The 17,301-nt window shown below is 36.8% G+C and overlaps 2 protein-coding genes across 9 annotated transcripts in view; both read right to left on the minus strand.

The window, feature by feature from the left end:
- cacna2d2b (calcium channel, voltage-dependent, alpha 2/delta subunit 2b) overlaps nt 1-6,989 on the minus strand; it is a 37,222-nt gene extending 30,233 nt beyond the window's left edge. For all 3 annotated transcript variants that reach the window (XM_067398821.1, XM_067398822.1, XM_067398819.1), the window contains exons 1-4: nt 6,974-6,989; nt 6,787-6,823; nt 6,225-6,422; nt 2,333-2,414 (exon numbers count right to left, since the gene is read on the minus strand). In XM_067398821.1, coding sequence (XP_067254922.1) covers nt 2,333-2,414; nt 6,225-6,322 — 180 coding nt within the window. In that variant the 5' untranslated portion in view covers nt 6,323-6,422; nt 6,787-6,823; nt 6,974-6,989. The remainder of the gene's footprint in view (nt 1-2,332; nt 2,415-6,224; nt 6,423-6,786; nt 6,824-6,973) is intronic.
- A 947-nt stretch (nt 6,990-7,936) lies between these two features.
- Nucleotides 7,937-17,301, minus strand: part of LOC137027901 (NLR family CARD domain-containing protein 3-like) — a 30,617-nt gene continuing 21,252 nt past the window's right edge. For 5 of the 6 annotated variants that reach the window (XM_067396514.1, XM_067396512.1, XM_067396515.1 and 2 more), the window contains 8 exons: nt 16,807-16,980; nt 15,795-15,968; nt 15,151-15,324; nt 14,621-14,794; nt 12,644-12,817; nt 11,958-12,131; nt 10,507-10,668; nt 7,937-10,227 (listed from right to left, as the gene is read on the minus strand). In XM_067396514.1, the coding sequence (XP_067252615.1) occupies nt 10,104-10,227; nt 10,507-10,668; nt 11,958-12,131; nt 12,644-12,817; nt 14,621-14,794; nt 15,151-15,324; nt 15,795-15,968; nt 16,807-16,980 (1,330 nt within the window). In that variant the 3' untranslated portion in view covers nt 7,937-10,103. Of the gene's footprint in view, nt 10,228-10,502; nt 10,669-11,957; nt 12,132-12,643; nt 12,818-14,620; nt 14,795-15,150; nt 15,325-15,794; nt 15,969-16,806; nt 16,981-17,301 lie in introns of those variants that run through there. The other variant, XM_067396516.1, reaches the window with a different exon arrangement.

Genomic DNA, 17,301 nt, shown 5'->3' on the forward strand with positions numbered 1-17,301 from the left:
AAGTAGGGCATACAGCATTAGAACAACACCTAGGTAAGTAATTTAAAACATAATTTTAATTTTAGGGTAACTGTCCCTTTAAGTGCAAGTGGTTGGACTTTGGACAATAGATGGCACTATGCTGTGGTGTGGACAGTTTCTGTTTAAAGATGTAAAATAAAAACATGATTCATCAGACCAGACCACCTTCTTCCATTGCTCCTTAGTTCTATCAGAACCAGCATTAACGTCTTGAGCAATATGAGCTACAGTAGCGCGTCTGTTGAATCGGACCACACAAGCCAGCCTTTGCTCAGTGAGCCTTGGCCGCCCATGACCCTGTCGCCGATTCACCACTGTTCCTTCCTTGGGCCACTTTTGATAGATTCTGACCACTGCAGGCCAGGAACACCCCACAAGAGCTGCAGTTTTGGAGATGCTCTGACCCAGTCGTCTACCACAGTTTGGCCCTTGTCAAACTCGCTCAAATCTTTACGCTTGCCCCATTTTTCCTGCTTCTAACACATCAGCTTTATTTGGACAAAATGTTCACTTGCTGCCCAATATATCCACCCACTAACAGGTGCCGTGATGAAGAGATAATCGGTGTTATTCACTTCACCTGTCAGTGGTTTTAATGTTATGCCTGATCGGTGTATATATAAAACCCTTGCTGAATAAAAGTATTATAAATATATTGCTTACTCCCAAACTTTTAACGGTGTATATATATATATATATATATATATATATATATATATATATATATACCATCAAGAGGACAGTCATCAGCTGGAGGAAACAGCGAGCGAGCTGCATGTTTGTGTTGTACATTATTAATGCTCATCGCTGGGAAACCCGTGTAACTTCCTGTCAGATGTGACGCACTAAAAATAAACTCATTTTACACTGTTTTCTCCTCGTGTAAATGAGTGCTTGTGCTCCAGCGTGAGGTGTGAGACAACAGCTGCTGTAACCCAGTGGCGTGACTTAAAAAGACGAGCCTCATTAACCCGGTAAATAACCTCTGAGTCCAGAACAAGAGCTGTTTAGAGCTCAGATCAATACAGGAACATCAAACACACGCTCACTTACACACTGACAACTTGAGCCTACAGATGCTGCATTAAAACTAGACAATGAGTCAAGAACTTGTTATTCCAAAGAAAAAAATGAAAATAAACCAATATCTTAGCACCTGGTCTTAAAATATGCAAACGTGATATTAGCACAAAATTAGAGCCAAATGAGATTTGCTTACCACAACTTGTCACTCACTTGAAATCCACCAAAAGCAAACAACAACCACCCAACCATCCAATCAATTCCCCATGGACAAAATTGGGGCCTGGCCTACATTTTTTCTTGTTTGAAAAGCAAACTCATATATACGTCACAATAGGTAAGAAAAAAACTATTGAAACCATGTACTTGATTTAGTTTCATAGTCTGAATATGTATTTTATTTTACTTTCAGTTTTTCCAATTTTGATGCTAGTCCTGACTACTCTGAAATGCATCACATTATAAAAATGTAAAGAATTGAGTAATATTTCATGCTGAAAATGTGAAAAATGTGAAAAATGCAAAAGAAAAAGAAAAGAATAAATGCAAAATCTCACAGAAAATGATCTGCTTTGAGCGTTTGAGCGCATCTCACACAAACTTTCACTGATGAAAGTTGAGGTCAGAGGTCAAGTGTTAGGGTCAAGAGCATTAACTCAGGGTCAGGATAGTTCAAAAGACATGGCAATCACATGAAGTGTATTTCGGCTTTATTTTTAATCTCAGCTCTAGAGGTTTTCATCACAAGATCCTTAGCCATCATTAGAAACATGTTTATCTCAAATAATAATAATATTAATAATAAAAATATGAAGATGACCGGACAAATAATACCACTATAAAGGTGCTGTCATATGCCCGTATTGATCATAAGCAGTGAAGCGTTCTGTCTACAGCACTGTGGCATTCTGGGTAAATGAATGACTTTAGCATCAGAGGGGCGAACCATCTGTTCTCTCTCAGTGATGTGAGCAGACACACAGACACACATACACACACACACACACACACACACACACACACACACACACACACACACACACACACACACACACACACACACACACACACACACACACACACACACACACACACACACAAAGAGCTTCAGGATGCATTCAGACGTTGCAGCCTCTCAGTGGTGGAATGGCAGGATCATTATATTCTCCAGCACGGATTTTGTGTCTCAGTTCCTCATTGTTTGTGGGTGTTTGACATGCCAGCCAGACCCACAGTAATGAGCAAATGCTTGACAGAGATACTGGAAAAGCCACACATACAGTCTTACCCCCTTCAGTTGCTGAGCGCCGCTGATGTGCTGCAAGACTCTGTCAATCTCCTGTTCAATGCGACGAGCCCAGTGCATGATCCTACACAACACAAACAACACAACCGTTACACAACAGGAAAAAAACAAACAAAAAAAACAGTTTTGCTGTAGATTTCATGACAGATTTCATGATATGATTTATATTACTGTAGCTGAATATATCATGATTTTTATGTTATTCTTACTGGAAATTCAAAGAAATGGACTGCGTTTAGAACCAAGTAAGTGCATTCTAAGCAATGCACGCGTGGTGAATTATTGGAGCAAAATGTGTCGAAAAGTTGTGAAGTACTGAATTTCAAGTCAATTATTAAAGTATTAGTTCACTTTAAAATTAAAATCACGCCATGATTTATTCAGCCTCAAGCCATCCTAGGTGTATATGACTTTCTTCTTTCTGATGAATACAATCAGAGTTATATTAATAATCACCCTGATGCCCCCAATAGCAGTGCCTGTTTGAAACTCAAAAAAGTGCATCCATCCATCATAAACGTACTTTACAAGGCTCCAGTGGGTTAATAAAGGCCTTTTGAAGCAAACCAATGCATTTGTGTTGGAAAAATATCCATATAGTGTATAAAAATATCCCTATTTAACACGTTATAAAAGTAACCTCTAGACCTCATATTCAACCTATGAAAAAAGCGTTTATGAAAGGCGTAGGACGTAGCGTTAGCGTTTTTAACTGCAAGAGCTATTGCACTTTCCTTCTTTTTTTTATGGGCTTTTTGTGCCTTTATTCAGAGAGGACAGTAGAGAGCAGGCAGGAAAGCATTGGGCAGAGAGATGGGGGCAGGATCGACAAAGGACCTCGAGACGGGAATCGAACTACGGTCGTCGTGAACGCTTTTGCACTAACCAGGCTGTTGGCGCCGACAAGCTGTTACACTTTCTTCCTAAGTTGAAAATGGAAGGCGGTCTGGCGGAAGCTAGTTATTTTACTTTATAATGTGTTAAATATGGATATTTTTCTCACACAAACATATCGCTTTTATTCAGAAGGCCTTTATTAACCTGCTGGAGCCGTGTGGAGTACGTTTATGATGGATGGATGCACTTTTTTGAGTTTCAAAAAGGTGGTTTCCGCACACTGCCATTATAAAGCTTGGGAGCATCAGGGTCATTATTAATATAACTCTGATTGTATTCATCTGAAAGAAGAAAGTCATATACACCTAGGATGGCTTGAGGGTGAGTAAATAATGGGGTAATTTTAATTTTAAAGTGAACTAATCCTTTAAGGGCAAAAATCTTTAAAAAATAAAAACTGTATTGATAATCGAAGCCCAGACCTCTATTTTGAGATGGAGCCTTCCGTGCAATTGGGACCATCTTGTGTCTCAGTTTATGGAGTGTAGTGAATTTGTACATTGTAATAATGGATTATATTTTCATGTAACGAAAGCTATTATCCAGGTAAGATTATAAACTTTCACCTTCACATCAATATTTGGGTCGCAGTGTAATTCTGTCAGACGGTTATTATCGTAAAATAAATTTCCTCAGGATGTTATAACTGTGCTCTCCATGATATTACCAGGCTGACTGTAGCTACATTATCAACGATATGATGATGATTATCTGAAAACATGATGTCTTTCTCTGCAACACTGGAATGGGTGGTTTATCACATTTTTGTGAAAAAAAAATCTAAAATTGAGTTGATAAATATTCAATGACCTCAACTGAACTGTCCTCATTCATACGTCACACAGTATCAGTGACAGAATATGATATAATATCCTCACAGTCGGCTAAACCGATCAATATAATCAATGTACAGAATGTGATGTGTTTATACTGTCGACAAACACACAGGCTACAAACAAACTGCGCTGCTCAATGAAACAGCCCTGATCTACAGATGCAGATGAATTATTTAATATCTGTGAGGTCTTGTTCAGCACACACGGGTCCGTTCGGCTTCATTAAACCGTCCTGTTACAGAACAGCATGTACGGTTAAATCATAACCCTGCAGTCTGATCATAAATATCACCTGTTTCCACGACAACAGAACAGATCTGCAAGTGATTACAGCCCGACTGCAGTTATGTTATATTACGTAAGTTCAGGTTGTTTAGCATCCATAGCTCAAACCTAATTAAATCGTAACTGTCAATTAACACATGGAGATCATAACAAGCGAACGCTTAGAGAAATCTCCACGGGTCCAGCATTTAATAATCAGTGTTAATTGACAGGATAAGATGAGTTTGGGATGCACAATATATCAGCAAATATTTTATTATTGGTAGCAGAAGCATGATGTCAAGGTTTATTTTTGGTAAAACCCTTCAAATGTTTTTTTTTTTTTTTTTTTAACTCTTATTTTTTTTGTTTTAAAACACTTAAAATAGAATACATTTATATCAGCCATCATATTTAATAACACTAACTAGGTCTAGATTTTTTTTACCTGTATGATAAAAATGTGAGTTGCATCTTTGTTTTGGTATGGGACTTTGTTTGCATAAATATTGGCATACTGATGCATTCTTACTGCTTTTAGCTGAAATGTTGACTTTACTAAAAAGGAATAAATACTTAAACTGAGGTCACTTGGAAAATGAACAGGCCTATCATGGATGAGATTTCCTTATTCTAGAATAAGTCAGTAAGATTTCAGTCTGCACTTTCCATCACACTTGCTGTAAACACACACACACACACACACACACATGGTTCACTGCACGCGTAACATCATGTGTTACACAATATGTAAAGGTGAGAGTGTATCAGGGTGTGTGTCTGTGATTCAGGCGATCTAATGCACTCTCAGCAGCTGATCTGAGCATGCCCAGAAACACACACACACACACACACACACACACACACACACACACATCTGAGATCTTCCCTGCTGCCTATTACCTGACACACTCCCTAGAGACAGACAGAGAGATACAGGGAAATGAGGGGATGTTGTGACCCATATTCACATTACTGAGATCAGCTTTAATCCACAGAAGACAGACTGTGAGCATGTAGATAGATAGATAGATAGATAGATAGATAGATAGATAGATAGATAGATAGATAGATAGATAGATAGATAGATAGATAGATAGATAGACAGTAACAGTAATTACTGACAGTAATTACTTTGTAATGTTCTGAGGATTATTGAACCAGCGTATAAATCTGCTGTCTGTCTGCCAGAAGACACTGACCTTAAATATACACACATTCATCTAACTAAATGAGACAATACAATAGATTGTTATATAAAAAGCTAATTAAAATGAACTCACACTGACATTATAAGAAAATATTTTCATTTTAGAATTAAAAATACATAAATTTTATTTGACATTTAAAAAAAAAAAAAAATGAAATTTCATCAATGGTAGGTGTATATATGTAGCTCACTTCAATGACTGACTTGGTAAACTCGCATTTCCCCTAAACACGTATGAACAAGTTCATTTCCCTTTCATCCTAATGAGTTTTTCCTATGTTTAATGTTGTGGAAATTAATATTTTGAAGTGTAACATTGATAAAAAAAATATTCTTTACTCGTATGTTGTGGAAATTATTCTTACGTGCAATGCTGTGGAAATTAGTATTTATTAAATGTAACGTGATGTAATGAGCACTTCTTATGGGTAATGTTGTGGAAATAAATGTTTCTTACATATAATGTTGTGAAAATTACCTTTTTACGAGTAACGTTGTGGAAATACATTTTTTCTTACGAGTAACGTTGTGGAAATGAACATTTCCTTACGTGCAATGCTGTGGAAATGAGCGTTCTTTAAGTGTAATGTTGTGAAAATGAGCGTGTAATACTATGGGAATGAGTGATTATTTCGTGTAATGGTGTGAAATTGTTAGTGTTTCTTACGTGTAATGCTGTGGAAATGTGAGCGCGTCCACTGCGGTCCACGATCCACTGAAAATCACCATCATCAGCAGCAGACACGCGTGAGCCCATCTCGCCATTTTCCATGAAAACACTCCAATCCAGCGGCGCAAATATCCTCACGGTTACCCAGGAGTGCAGAATATCCAGATATGACGCAGTAGTAAAGGCTCTTTTTGTCTGAGAAATAAAAAGTAAGTGAAATGAAGTGCTGTCTGTGGGCGAAAGATGCTGCGCGTGATGATGCTGCCGTGCACGCGCGCCCGTGACACCCCACAGATATGCGCGCGACCCCATTCATTTCCCAAACACACTGAAACACAGACCTCATTATCAGAGAAAAGATATTCACATCTATTGCAAACATATCAACACATTCTGAGTGAAGAGAAAACAATACAACACAAACCTCACATCGAAAATAAGATAGAAGGGCGTGAATGAGCAATTTTAATTTGTTGAACAATTTGTTAAGGAGGAAATATCCTACATCAAGTCGTCATGTCAAAAATGATATCTTTTTAAATCAAATTTAGCTACTGACCCTCTGGCCTCCTGTTCGTAAGAACGAATCAAGTTAACTAGTAGATTAAAATATAATATTTGTAGGGTGAATTCAGGTTGATTATAAACACTTTTTTTTCAAGTCATCTCAATGGCAAATAGATTGTCTAATTAATCTGCATAATTAGTGATTACTGCCTAATAAAGATAATTCATGCATTCATTACATAATCTGTACACCGGGGAAGTCTCAGCAGTGGTGAGGATCAGGGAATATGGTGGAGTACAGAGTGGAATAATGGATCACAGCAGGAAAAGCAATCACACACAGAGCGAGAGTTCTGCTAAAGATGTGTATGTCAGTTAAAGGGTTAGTTCACCCAAAAATGACATTTCTGTCATTAATTACTTACCCTCATGTCTTTCGAAACCCGCAAGACCCTCGTTCATCTCCGGAGCACAAATTAAGATGAAATCCAAATGTTTTTTTTATCCCCCATTGAAAGCAATGTAATTATTGCCATTCAAGGTCCAGAAAAGTAGTATTAAAATAGTCAATGTGACTACAGTGGTTCAACCTTAATGTTATGAAGCGAGGAGAATACTTTTTGTGCGCAAAAACAAAACAAATCAGCCGGCTCAGTATTGGCCAGCTCCTGCGTCAGCAAGACATGCATGTGTCGTGGTGCTCACGTGAACAGCATCGGCCAATACTGAGCCACCGTTCGGACATAAACACAGAAGCGCTGCACTGCGTCAACTGCGCAGAAGACCGTCAGGGTAGAGAAGACATTGTTGAATAAAGTCATTATTATTATTTTATTTTTGAACCACTGTAGTCACATGGACTATTTTAATGATGTCTTTAATACTTTTCTGAACCTTGAATGACGGTAATTACGTTGTTTTCTATGGGTGATAAGAAAACAACTCTTGGATTTCATCAAAAATATCTTAAATTGTGTTCCGCAGATGAACAAAGGTCTTGCGGGTTTGGAACGACATGTCTTCATATAGTCTAATATTCAGGCCAGCATGGTTCTTCTCAAAGTCAGCTTATACTGTTGTGACTTTTTAAGTTCAAGACTACAGCTTTAAGCAGGACAATCTTTCTAATATATAAACTCTAATATACTTAAAACTGGCTAGTGAACCAATGATATTCTTGAACAAAATAAAATGATCAGGTTTTCAACTTTCTATTTTCAAGATGCCAATACATTTTACAATACAATACAATGGCAAAAGTGAATATTATAATCACTAAATGAAATGCATTAGACTATCTGGTGGGAGAGAAAGAAACAACTTCAAACGAGGAGGAAGATGGGTACATAAATGCTGTGAACTGGAAAATACTGAAGCTTAATTAGTCTGGGCTGGTATAAGGAGAAGAGAGTCCTCGAAGCATTAGTGTCTCATGTACAGAGTACCAAACACATTGAAATTCTTACTTTGATGCTTATTTGAGGAGTTGTTTTGCTTGGATGTCTTTGCAAGACAACACATGTGAGCATTAGTAATATAAACATATAACTAACTTAATACAAATTAAAATATAAATATACATATCCAGTATTGTTAAGGATTTTTATTTATTAATCATAACTAACATTTCTTTTCTTGCAGCATTACCATTTATATGCTTTTGAAAACTAAATATCACCAACACTTGGGCCAAAGTTTATGTGTCTAAATATAACAAAAGAGGAAACAAAACTAGACAACTATCTAGTTTTGTTATACAGTATATCGAACCTCATCATGACCCTAGCAACAGGCTGAAGAATCAAGGAATCCAAATTTGCTTTTACCTAGTAACAATTAACCATATGAAGAACCAATCATATTGTAGAAAAATAATGTAAGTAATTATGTCACCTTTGCCAGGCTCCTATTCTATATGAACTGTTCTTTTTTTTGTCAGGGGAAATTCTCTGAAATTGGTCTGAGATCCTCCCGGCTGTGATAAAAGCATATTCTAAGGCATTTTCTGGAGTCTGTCTGATTACTGCTGCGCAGCAGGCTAGACACTAGAGATCTTACTTCTATTCTCAAGTGACAGTGTTTAGTGGAGCACTAGAGACCTTATTTCCATTCCCAAGTGATATTAATAATGTTAATAAGGGGCGTTGTTTACAATGTGCTTTACAGAATACACAAAGAAAAGAAAAAAAACATACATAAACATATAGAAATAAGATAATAAAATGAAATATAGACTAAATAAATAAAATAAAATTACAGGTGTCGAAGTGGAGATGGCAAGTAGAGTATAAATTTGTAAGTTCCAGGGACACCAGGTTAATTTAAAGGATTAGTTCACTTTCAAATGAAAATCACCCCAAGCTTTACTCAACGCTCAAGACATCCTAGGTGTATGTGACTTTCTTCTTTCTTCTGATGAACACAATCAGAGAAATATTAATAAATATCCTGACACATCCGAGCTTTATAATGGCAGTGAACGGGATCAAAGTGCTTCCATTCACATTCATCCATCATAAACGTGTACTACTCATGGCTCTGGGGGGTTAATAAAGTCCTTTGAAGCGAAGCAATGCGTTTGTTAAATATGGATATTTTTTTTACACATGCGTCAGGATATTTATTAAAATATCTCCGACTGTGTTCATCAGAAAGAAGAAAGTCATATACACCTAGGATGGCTTGAGGGCGAGTAAAGCTTGGGGTAATTTTAATTTGAAAGTAGGTGTGTAGGGGAATTTCTACCACAGTATATAAAGTGTAAGAGTGATAAAATATAAAACGTCCAAAGATGTTATAAGAAATTCTTATAAAGAAACATAAAATTTACATATTGATAGTATAAATTTGAATCTGTATATGTAGCCCACAATGATTTTAATCCCAACATTATGTTTTCAGGCCTTATACTAAAGACTAATAATCCACCTGGTCTGAGCTCTGACCACATTTTTCTTCCTCCTCTGTTCCGCCTGTACATAAAACAAAATTATGTATGAATGCTAAACCAACATCAATCAATGTATTCATATGTATTAATCAGTATTAATAGTAATATACATTGAATTCATAATAGCTTTAGGTTTTGAACAGTGTTTGTATTTATGAATAGCTGTTTGCCATTACCTCACCAAAAAATCCCGTTCTGACACAGTGCTCTTCTCAAAGATGTGTGTGTGTGTGTGTATATATATATATATATATATATATATATATATATATATATATATATATATATATATATATATAAAATGTACATTTTAGATATTTTAGATTCTGGTATACAGACAACACATCATCACACATATTCATTAATCCTCATAGGCACAGTACTATAGTAAACTCTTCTGATGATCCCTCAGCTGATGTTCACTGGTCTTGTTCTGTTGATTTCACAGGTTCCTGAGCTTTAGAAAATGATGTAATCCATCCACCAATGGTACCAATGAGGTTTACACCAGCTCTCCAGCTAAACCAATGATCTCTCTCTAGGCTGTAAGAGGGAATCAGAAGAGAAAATAATCAATGTTGGGTGGAACAAGTTTCAAATTCTAATGACTTCTTTTGATTGAAAAACGTAACATTAAATTAACATTAAATTCCTGTAGTTAGATTAGTTACTGACTTCACTGACATTAAATTACATTTGGAGCATACACATTTTTAAAACAATATTTGCACGTTTTAAATACAAGTTATTTAAAACACATATTACATTAATGTGTTTGTTTGTTGGTGTTAGCACGACTGCAACAAAAAGATGTTTACTCACCTCAGTTTACAGTTCGAGTCTCGTAGCACGTCACTGAGCTGCCCTTTTGAGTCTCCTATGTTATTTTTACTTAGATCAAGCTCTTTTAAAAACTGCAGTGCTTTTGTGTCACCCAAAAACTGAGCCAAACAAGCAACATCTGTAATGCCACAGTCATTTAGACTAGAAAGAGACAAACAAACAGAGGAAGAGAGAGTTCACACAGAGTTTGAAATTAATTTTTTAAGGTGTGGTCACATTTACCATGAAAAATAAAAAGTGTCAGAGGAAGTAGGTTCTGCAGGTACACATACATTCTGAAACTTTTAAATATTTAAAATATTATATTAAAAATAATATTTCTCATTACTCTTATTTCATTACAGTAACTGTTATTTATTTACAATTTTGTACAATTCTCAAATTGTACAAAAAAATCAATGACAAATATTTAATTAAAATGCACATTTCAGTCAATTTTTTGCACTCCTTCATTTTCTGTGGTCTGTCTGGTTGAGGCATATGTGCTTTGGGAAACTTGGGTTGTGCAGTTATTCCACTGTAGTTTGCTCAAAAGCGTTTCATCATACAACTCTTTTTTTACCATTATAAGTGACATTAATGACTGACAGAGAATATTCATGCCACAGCACATATCCAGCTAATTTATAATTACCTCCTTCCACAGTGGCCTGTGACACTGTGAAATTCAGTAGCCAAAAACACTGGTTTTAGGGTCTTTAACTAGTTACTTATTAGCTTGCATATTACTAGCATATTGGCTGTTTATTAGTACTTATAAAGCACATATTAATGCCTTATTCTGAATGACCATTTTCTACATCACTCAATCAGCTAATACCTAAATATAAAGTCCCCCTGTGGTCAAAATCAAGTTTGTAATGTTTATATGTCTATATGGTGTTTGCTTTAAGACAAATGCTTTGAAACAAACAATGTGCAAATTCATAAGTCAACACCATTGCTGAGTATTTTCTGTTTAAAACTGCAGTGATCTTAAAGACAGTTTCAAATACAGCTGGTGTTTGTGACATCACAAACTACCTTGTAACTAATCACGTCAACATGCCGTGGGCTTTAGCATATCATTAACCAAGAGAAGCCAAGTTATCCTGGTATATTTTTCTGTTAGTATAAAAAAAAATAAAAAATCGGGTAGATTTAGCAATATAGCAGGACTGTGATGTATATTACGATGTTATGATGAACTATATTCCTTTGTCCACTGACGTTCTGAATTGTTCAAAGCATTTCTAAGGATACTGATTTTTAGAAGGCACAGTTCATTTTAGACCCTGCTTTCACTAGGTCACAAAACACATCACTAAAGTGAAGAATCTTTTAGAAATATAATGTGAGGCTCATTGTGAGATATTAAATATAATGTATCTTGGTTTAAACTGTTCAAGTGATTGCTAAACATTTTGATTTTGTATGCAAATATTCCTCACCTCAATCTCTCCAGTTTACATTGTGAATCCTTCAGTACATCACATAAAGAATTCACTCCTGTGTTTTTTAGTTCATTCCCACTGAGGTCCAGCTCTCTCAGGTGTGATGAGTTTGATTTCAGAGCTAAAGTCAGGATGAGAAACTGTTTTTCTGTAATGCTGCATCCACACAAACTGAAGAGAAAAGAACAATGACTCAGATCAACGTTAAATGCACATAATACACCACCAGACACCTGGAAACACCTGCACCCAAAACAGGAGCATAACTAGGATTTTAGGGTACTAGTTACAGCTCTATTTAGGGTTATTGGTATTACCACAAAATTCTGGAGTCATCCTGCAATTTATCAATGCAGATTAAGATATAGGATCAATAAAAGCCCAATTGAAAAATTAACATTTAAACTGACTATTTTCACATTCATAATGTGAGAAAATCATGAATAGTTTGTACATGAACCACAATTTAGTTTAAGTTTATTTTAGAGTTTAGTTTACCATCACTAAATACACATCTTTAGCAATGGAAAAGTACCATTAGTAAAAACTTTGCATGGTTCCTGTAAAAGCCATGCAAATGTCAAAATAATGTTTCAAATGCTTCAAAGTTTAATGCTCTTTCTACTGACACACTACAGTCCATAATAAGCTTTCACCACACTGTACAGCATAATGATACCAACACTAGTTTTTCCAGGTTGCACTCTGGATTACTCAGTAGATCACAGATGTTTTTCACTCCAGAATCTCCTAGTTTATTCCCGCTCAGGTCCAGCTCTCTCAGGTGTGATGGGTTTGATTTCAGAGCTGAAGTCACAGCAGAACAACCTTCATCTGTCATATCACAGCCTCTAAACCTACATAGAGAAAAAATAAAAGAAACAAACTCTTCATTCTCTAAAGTTATAACATCTTCATGACAAAGAAACAGAGAGATTCTTTATTTCACTAGATCACAAAACACATCACAAAGGTGAAGATTTTTTCACAAATATGCTGTGAAAAATGCTGTTTAATAGATTATATTTCAGCTTTCAACACAGTGATTCCATATAAGCTCACCAATAAGCTTTACTTCCTTGGAGTGCCACCCACCCAATATAGCTCTACACACTCTTCACTCACGACTGTGTGACCTACCAGAACAACACCAGTATCATCAAATTTGCTGATGATACAACAGTCATTGGACTGAAACAGGAGGTGATAGATCAACATACAGGAGAGAAGTGGCTGACTTAGTGCAGTTTCAGGATAACAAACTTCCCCTAAATGTTAACAAAAACAAAGGAGATGATTGTCGATCTAAGGAAGAATCAGCACTCAACACTGTGCATTGGTGAGACTGAGGTGGAGAGAAGGAGTAGTTTCAGCTTCATGGGTGTTCACATCACTGAGAATACAGGAGTGGTAAAGCCAGAACATCAAGGCTGAGGAACAGTTTTTTCCCACAGGCCATTAGGCTGGTGAACGACATCCACTGCCTCTCCCTCCATCACTGTGGACACAGACTAACCTCTGATTTGGAGAGGTGACAAGGATTACCCTTACCCCCCACCTCTCTCACTCTCCCCTATTTATCATATACCCTATATACTGCTGGGTGTGGTGTTTTAGAGGAACATTTAAATATGTGACTCCAGAACAGAAGGGAGCATTGGGAGCATGAGCTGTGCAGTTTTGCGTCCAAGAAACATCTCATTCACCAAAATAAAAAAGCTTCACTCATGCCGCCGAGGTAGAGTGAGGGGCTCGGTAGCCTGAGGCCTGGTGGGACCATCAGGGATGAACGAGACTTGGAACTAGACAAAACCTTCAGCGACAAAGCAGACTTGGAGCTGGGCGGACCCAGTGGTGACAGGAGACCAGGCACAGCTCACCCTCAGCGATGGGAGCATGGGCGGAACTCCACTCCATGACATCATAATCCACTAGGATGCTCTCCTTGATGGACGTTGTTACCAGCTCACACACCTGGTCTCTCTGTGGGGCTAGGGTGGGATGAAAATGGCCTCAGTATTAAGCTCAGACACTGTCTTCATGATGGGCTCAGGCTCAGAGACTGCGGTGGGCTCAGGCTCTTGGTCGATGAAAGTGTGACTGAAGTCTGACTGGGCTCTGGTTTTGGAGCGGGACCATCGTTGTCCTCTTCCTAGATGCAGATGGTCAAAGAGGATCCATATTGGACCAGTACACACTTCACATTCCTTAGTGCACTTATTCAGGCTTGTATGGAGAAACACATGAGGGAAAAGTCTCTTTTGTGCTCAATTCTTCTGATCCAGGCAGGTGGACAGCTGGTAAGTCCATGTTTATTTTTACTTTTTTCTTTCTTTGGATGCAGTGTTCTGCCATGAGTTGTACCATGTAGTATAATCCACAAGAAAGACATGTGATGGCAGCAAATAGATACAAGGAAGCTTTAATGAACATTAAGAAACTCAGAAAACATACTACACTTCCACATAAGCATTATGAAACCAAATAAAGAACAGAGAACTTAGAGATGAAATACACAGGGATGGTAATTAACAAAACAAGAACCAGGTGCGTAACTTAATTGGAAACCAAGGAACAAGAAATCAGGAACAGAAACAGCGAAAGCCAACCTAAAACACAATGAAACTAAACAGTCCTGACAGTATGTGAATGTTACTGACCTCAAGCTCTCCAGGTTACAGTGTGAATCCTTCAGCACATCACATAAGTGTTTCACTCCTGTGTTTTCTATTTTATTTCCACTAAGGTCCAGCTCTCTCAGGTGTGATGGGTTTGAATTCAGTGTTGAAGTCAGGATGCGACACTGTTTCTCTGTAATACTGCATTCACACAGACTGAAGACACAAAGAGAAAAGACCATGACTCAGATTCATGTTAAGTTCTTGTGTGAGTTCTCATGATTAAATGCCATACAGTACACTAATACAACATCAAACACCTGAAAACGTAATTATATGACCATAAATGAATAAAGAAGCATAACTAAGATTTGAGGATACTACTTACAACCCACATCTAAAGCCATCTTCACTCAAAAAAAAAATGTGCATTATCAATGTATCTTCAGATGGTAAAGTGCAAGAAAGTGCAGTGTTACACATGATGCAACTTGGGTAATGTTGTCTTAAAATAAATAAATAAACTAAACTTTAATCACACTGTAACTGCTGTAAAGTATAATGATACTAACTCTAGTATTTTAAGCTTGCACTGTAAATTCATCAGTAGATCACATATATTTTCAACTCCAGAGTCTCCAAGTTTATTCCCGCTCAAGTTCAGCTCTATCAGGTGTGATGGGTTTGATTTTAGAGCTGAAGTCAGAGCAGAAGAACACTCATACGTCATATCACAGTATCTTAACCTACATTGGGAGAAATGAGACAAACAAACACTTCATTATGTTTCATTTAGTTGTTTGCCAAAAGTTATTATCTTTCAACAAGGCATTGTTTCTGCCCAAATTACAAAGACATCCAATAAGTGGCTTGAGAAGTCCATCAGGGACATGTTTTGACCTTGCTAGAACCCTATAGTGAATATTTGGTCTCGAATAAATGTCAAACGACCTGGGAGACATTTTTCAACTACTTATGTACAGTTTGAAACCATTAACATTGAGTGGAACAACACTGACTCTCTTCCTCTAAAAGCTGTCTGCAAGTTTACCCATATAGCTTAAACATTTAAGGAAAACAAATGGAAAGGCTATTTCAAGCGAAGTTACTTTATCTAAAGTATTTGTGCAATTCTTGCTAATTGCCTGACCAGTGATTTAAAATTAAAATGTTTAAGACAATTAAAGGACTAGGAATGTAGTTGAATGTTCCTCACCTCAATCTCTCCAGGTTACAGTGTGAATCTTTCAGTGCATCACATAAGTGCTTCACTCTTGTGTTTTTTAGTTCATTCCCACTGAGGTCCAGCTCTCTCAGCTGTGATGAGTTTGATTTCAGAGCTAAATTCAGAAGGTAATAGTGTTTTTCTTTAATACTGCATCCACACAGCCTGAAGACAGAAAGAGAAAGGACAATGGCTCGGATCTATGATTACCAAATCCAGCCAATTTTTAATTGCAAAATAAACCCTGACAGCGTGATCAGGGCCCTGATTATTTTATTTCTCTTTATTTATTGTAGTAGCAGATATGAATCTCATTGTATTAAATTCTTTAAATTAAACAATTAATTTCTATTTATAGTTCCAGTGTGTAATACTGTATTTAGGAGGATCTATTGACAGAAATGCAATATAATATAGTATGTTTTCAGTGGTGTATAAAAACCTTACTAATGAACCATTATGTTTTTATTACCTTAGAATGAGCTATTTCTATCTACATACACCATGGGTCCCCTTATATGGAAGTTGCCATTTTGCGCCGGCATGTTTCTACAGTAGCCCTAAACGGACAAACTGCTTTAGAGAGAGTGCTTCATCACTTTGTTGTTGTTCTTCTTCCTTGGCGTTTTTAGAGGCAGCTTGCATCGTCACTATGTTAAATACACACAAATAAGAAGAATACGACGTAGTAGTAGTCGTCATCATCTAGTTTATTAGAAGCAGAGACTCTTCTTTGTTAGAAGTAAGATGAAACCTTATTGCTTGACGGGCTACTCTCTTCTGTCTCAGACGAGGACATCTTTGTCCTTGGTCAGCCACTGTAGCTTCTTTATGTGCTTCGAAAGGGAGTGTAAGCAGTGCAACTCACAACCTAAATGCCACTAAAATTTACACACTGCACCTTTAAAGACACTTAATATAATAAGTTGTTGTCTTAAAATATATAACTAAAAAGCAAACTGTAAAACACACTGTAACTGCTGTACAGTACAATGTTACTTACTCTAGTTTTTTCAGTTTGCATTGTGGGTTCATCAGTAGATCACAGATGTTTTTCACTCCAGAGTCTCCTAGTTTATTCCCACTCAGGTCCAGTTCTCTCAGGTGTGATGGGTTTGATTTCAGAGCTGAAGTCACAGCAGAACAACCTTCATCTGTCATATCACAGTATCTTAACCTACATTGGGAGAAGTGAGACAAACTCTTCATTCTGTAAAGTTATAGCATCTTCACAACAAACATACAAGCAGACAGAGAATGAGATTATCTTTTTTTTTTCCACCAGATAACAAAATACATCACTAAGATGAAGAATTTATTTACAAATTTAAAGTGAGTATAAAGGCTGTGATATATTGAGCATAAAAGTCATTCTTCGCTCAGGGATAAAAAGTTCAAAACAGCTGAGCAGCGATATACCGATGCATGTATTCAGATGCCTCTCACACCACTAATTAGTTTACGCATTCACTTCACATCAAGAGCAGGTTTTTCCTTG

This window comes from Chanodichthys erythropterus, chromosome 10 (genome assembly GCF_024489055.1).
Source record: "Chanodichthys erythropterus isolate Z2021 chromosome 10, ASM2448905v1, whole genome shotgun sequence".
Taxonomy (NCBI): Eukaryota; Metazoa; Chordata; class Actinopteri; order Cypriniformes; family Xenocyprididae; genus Chanodichthys; species Chanodichthys erythropterus.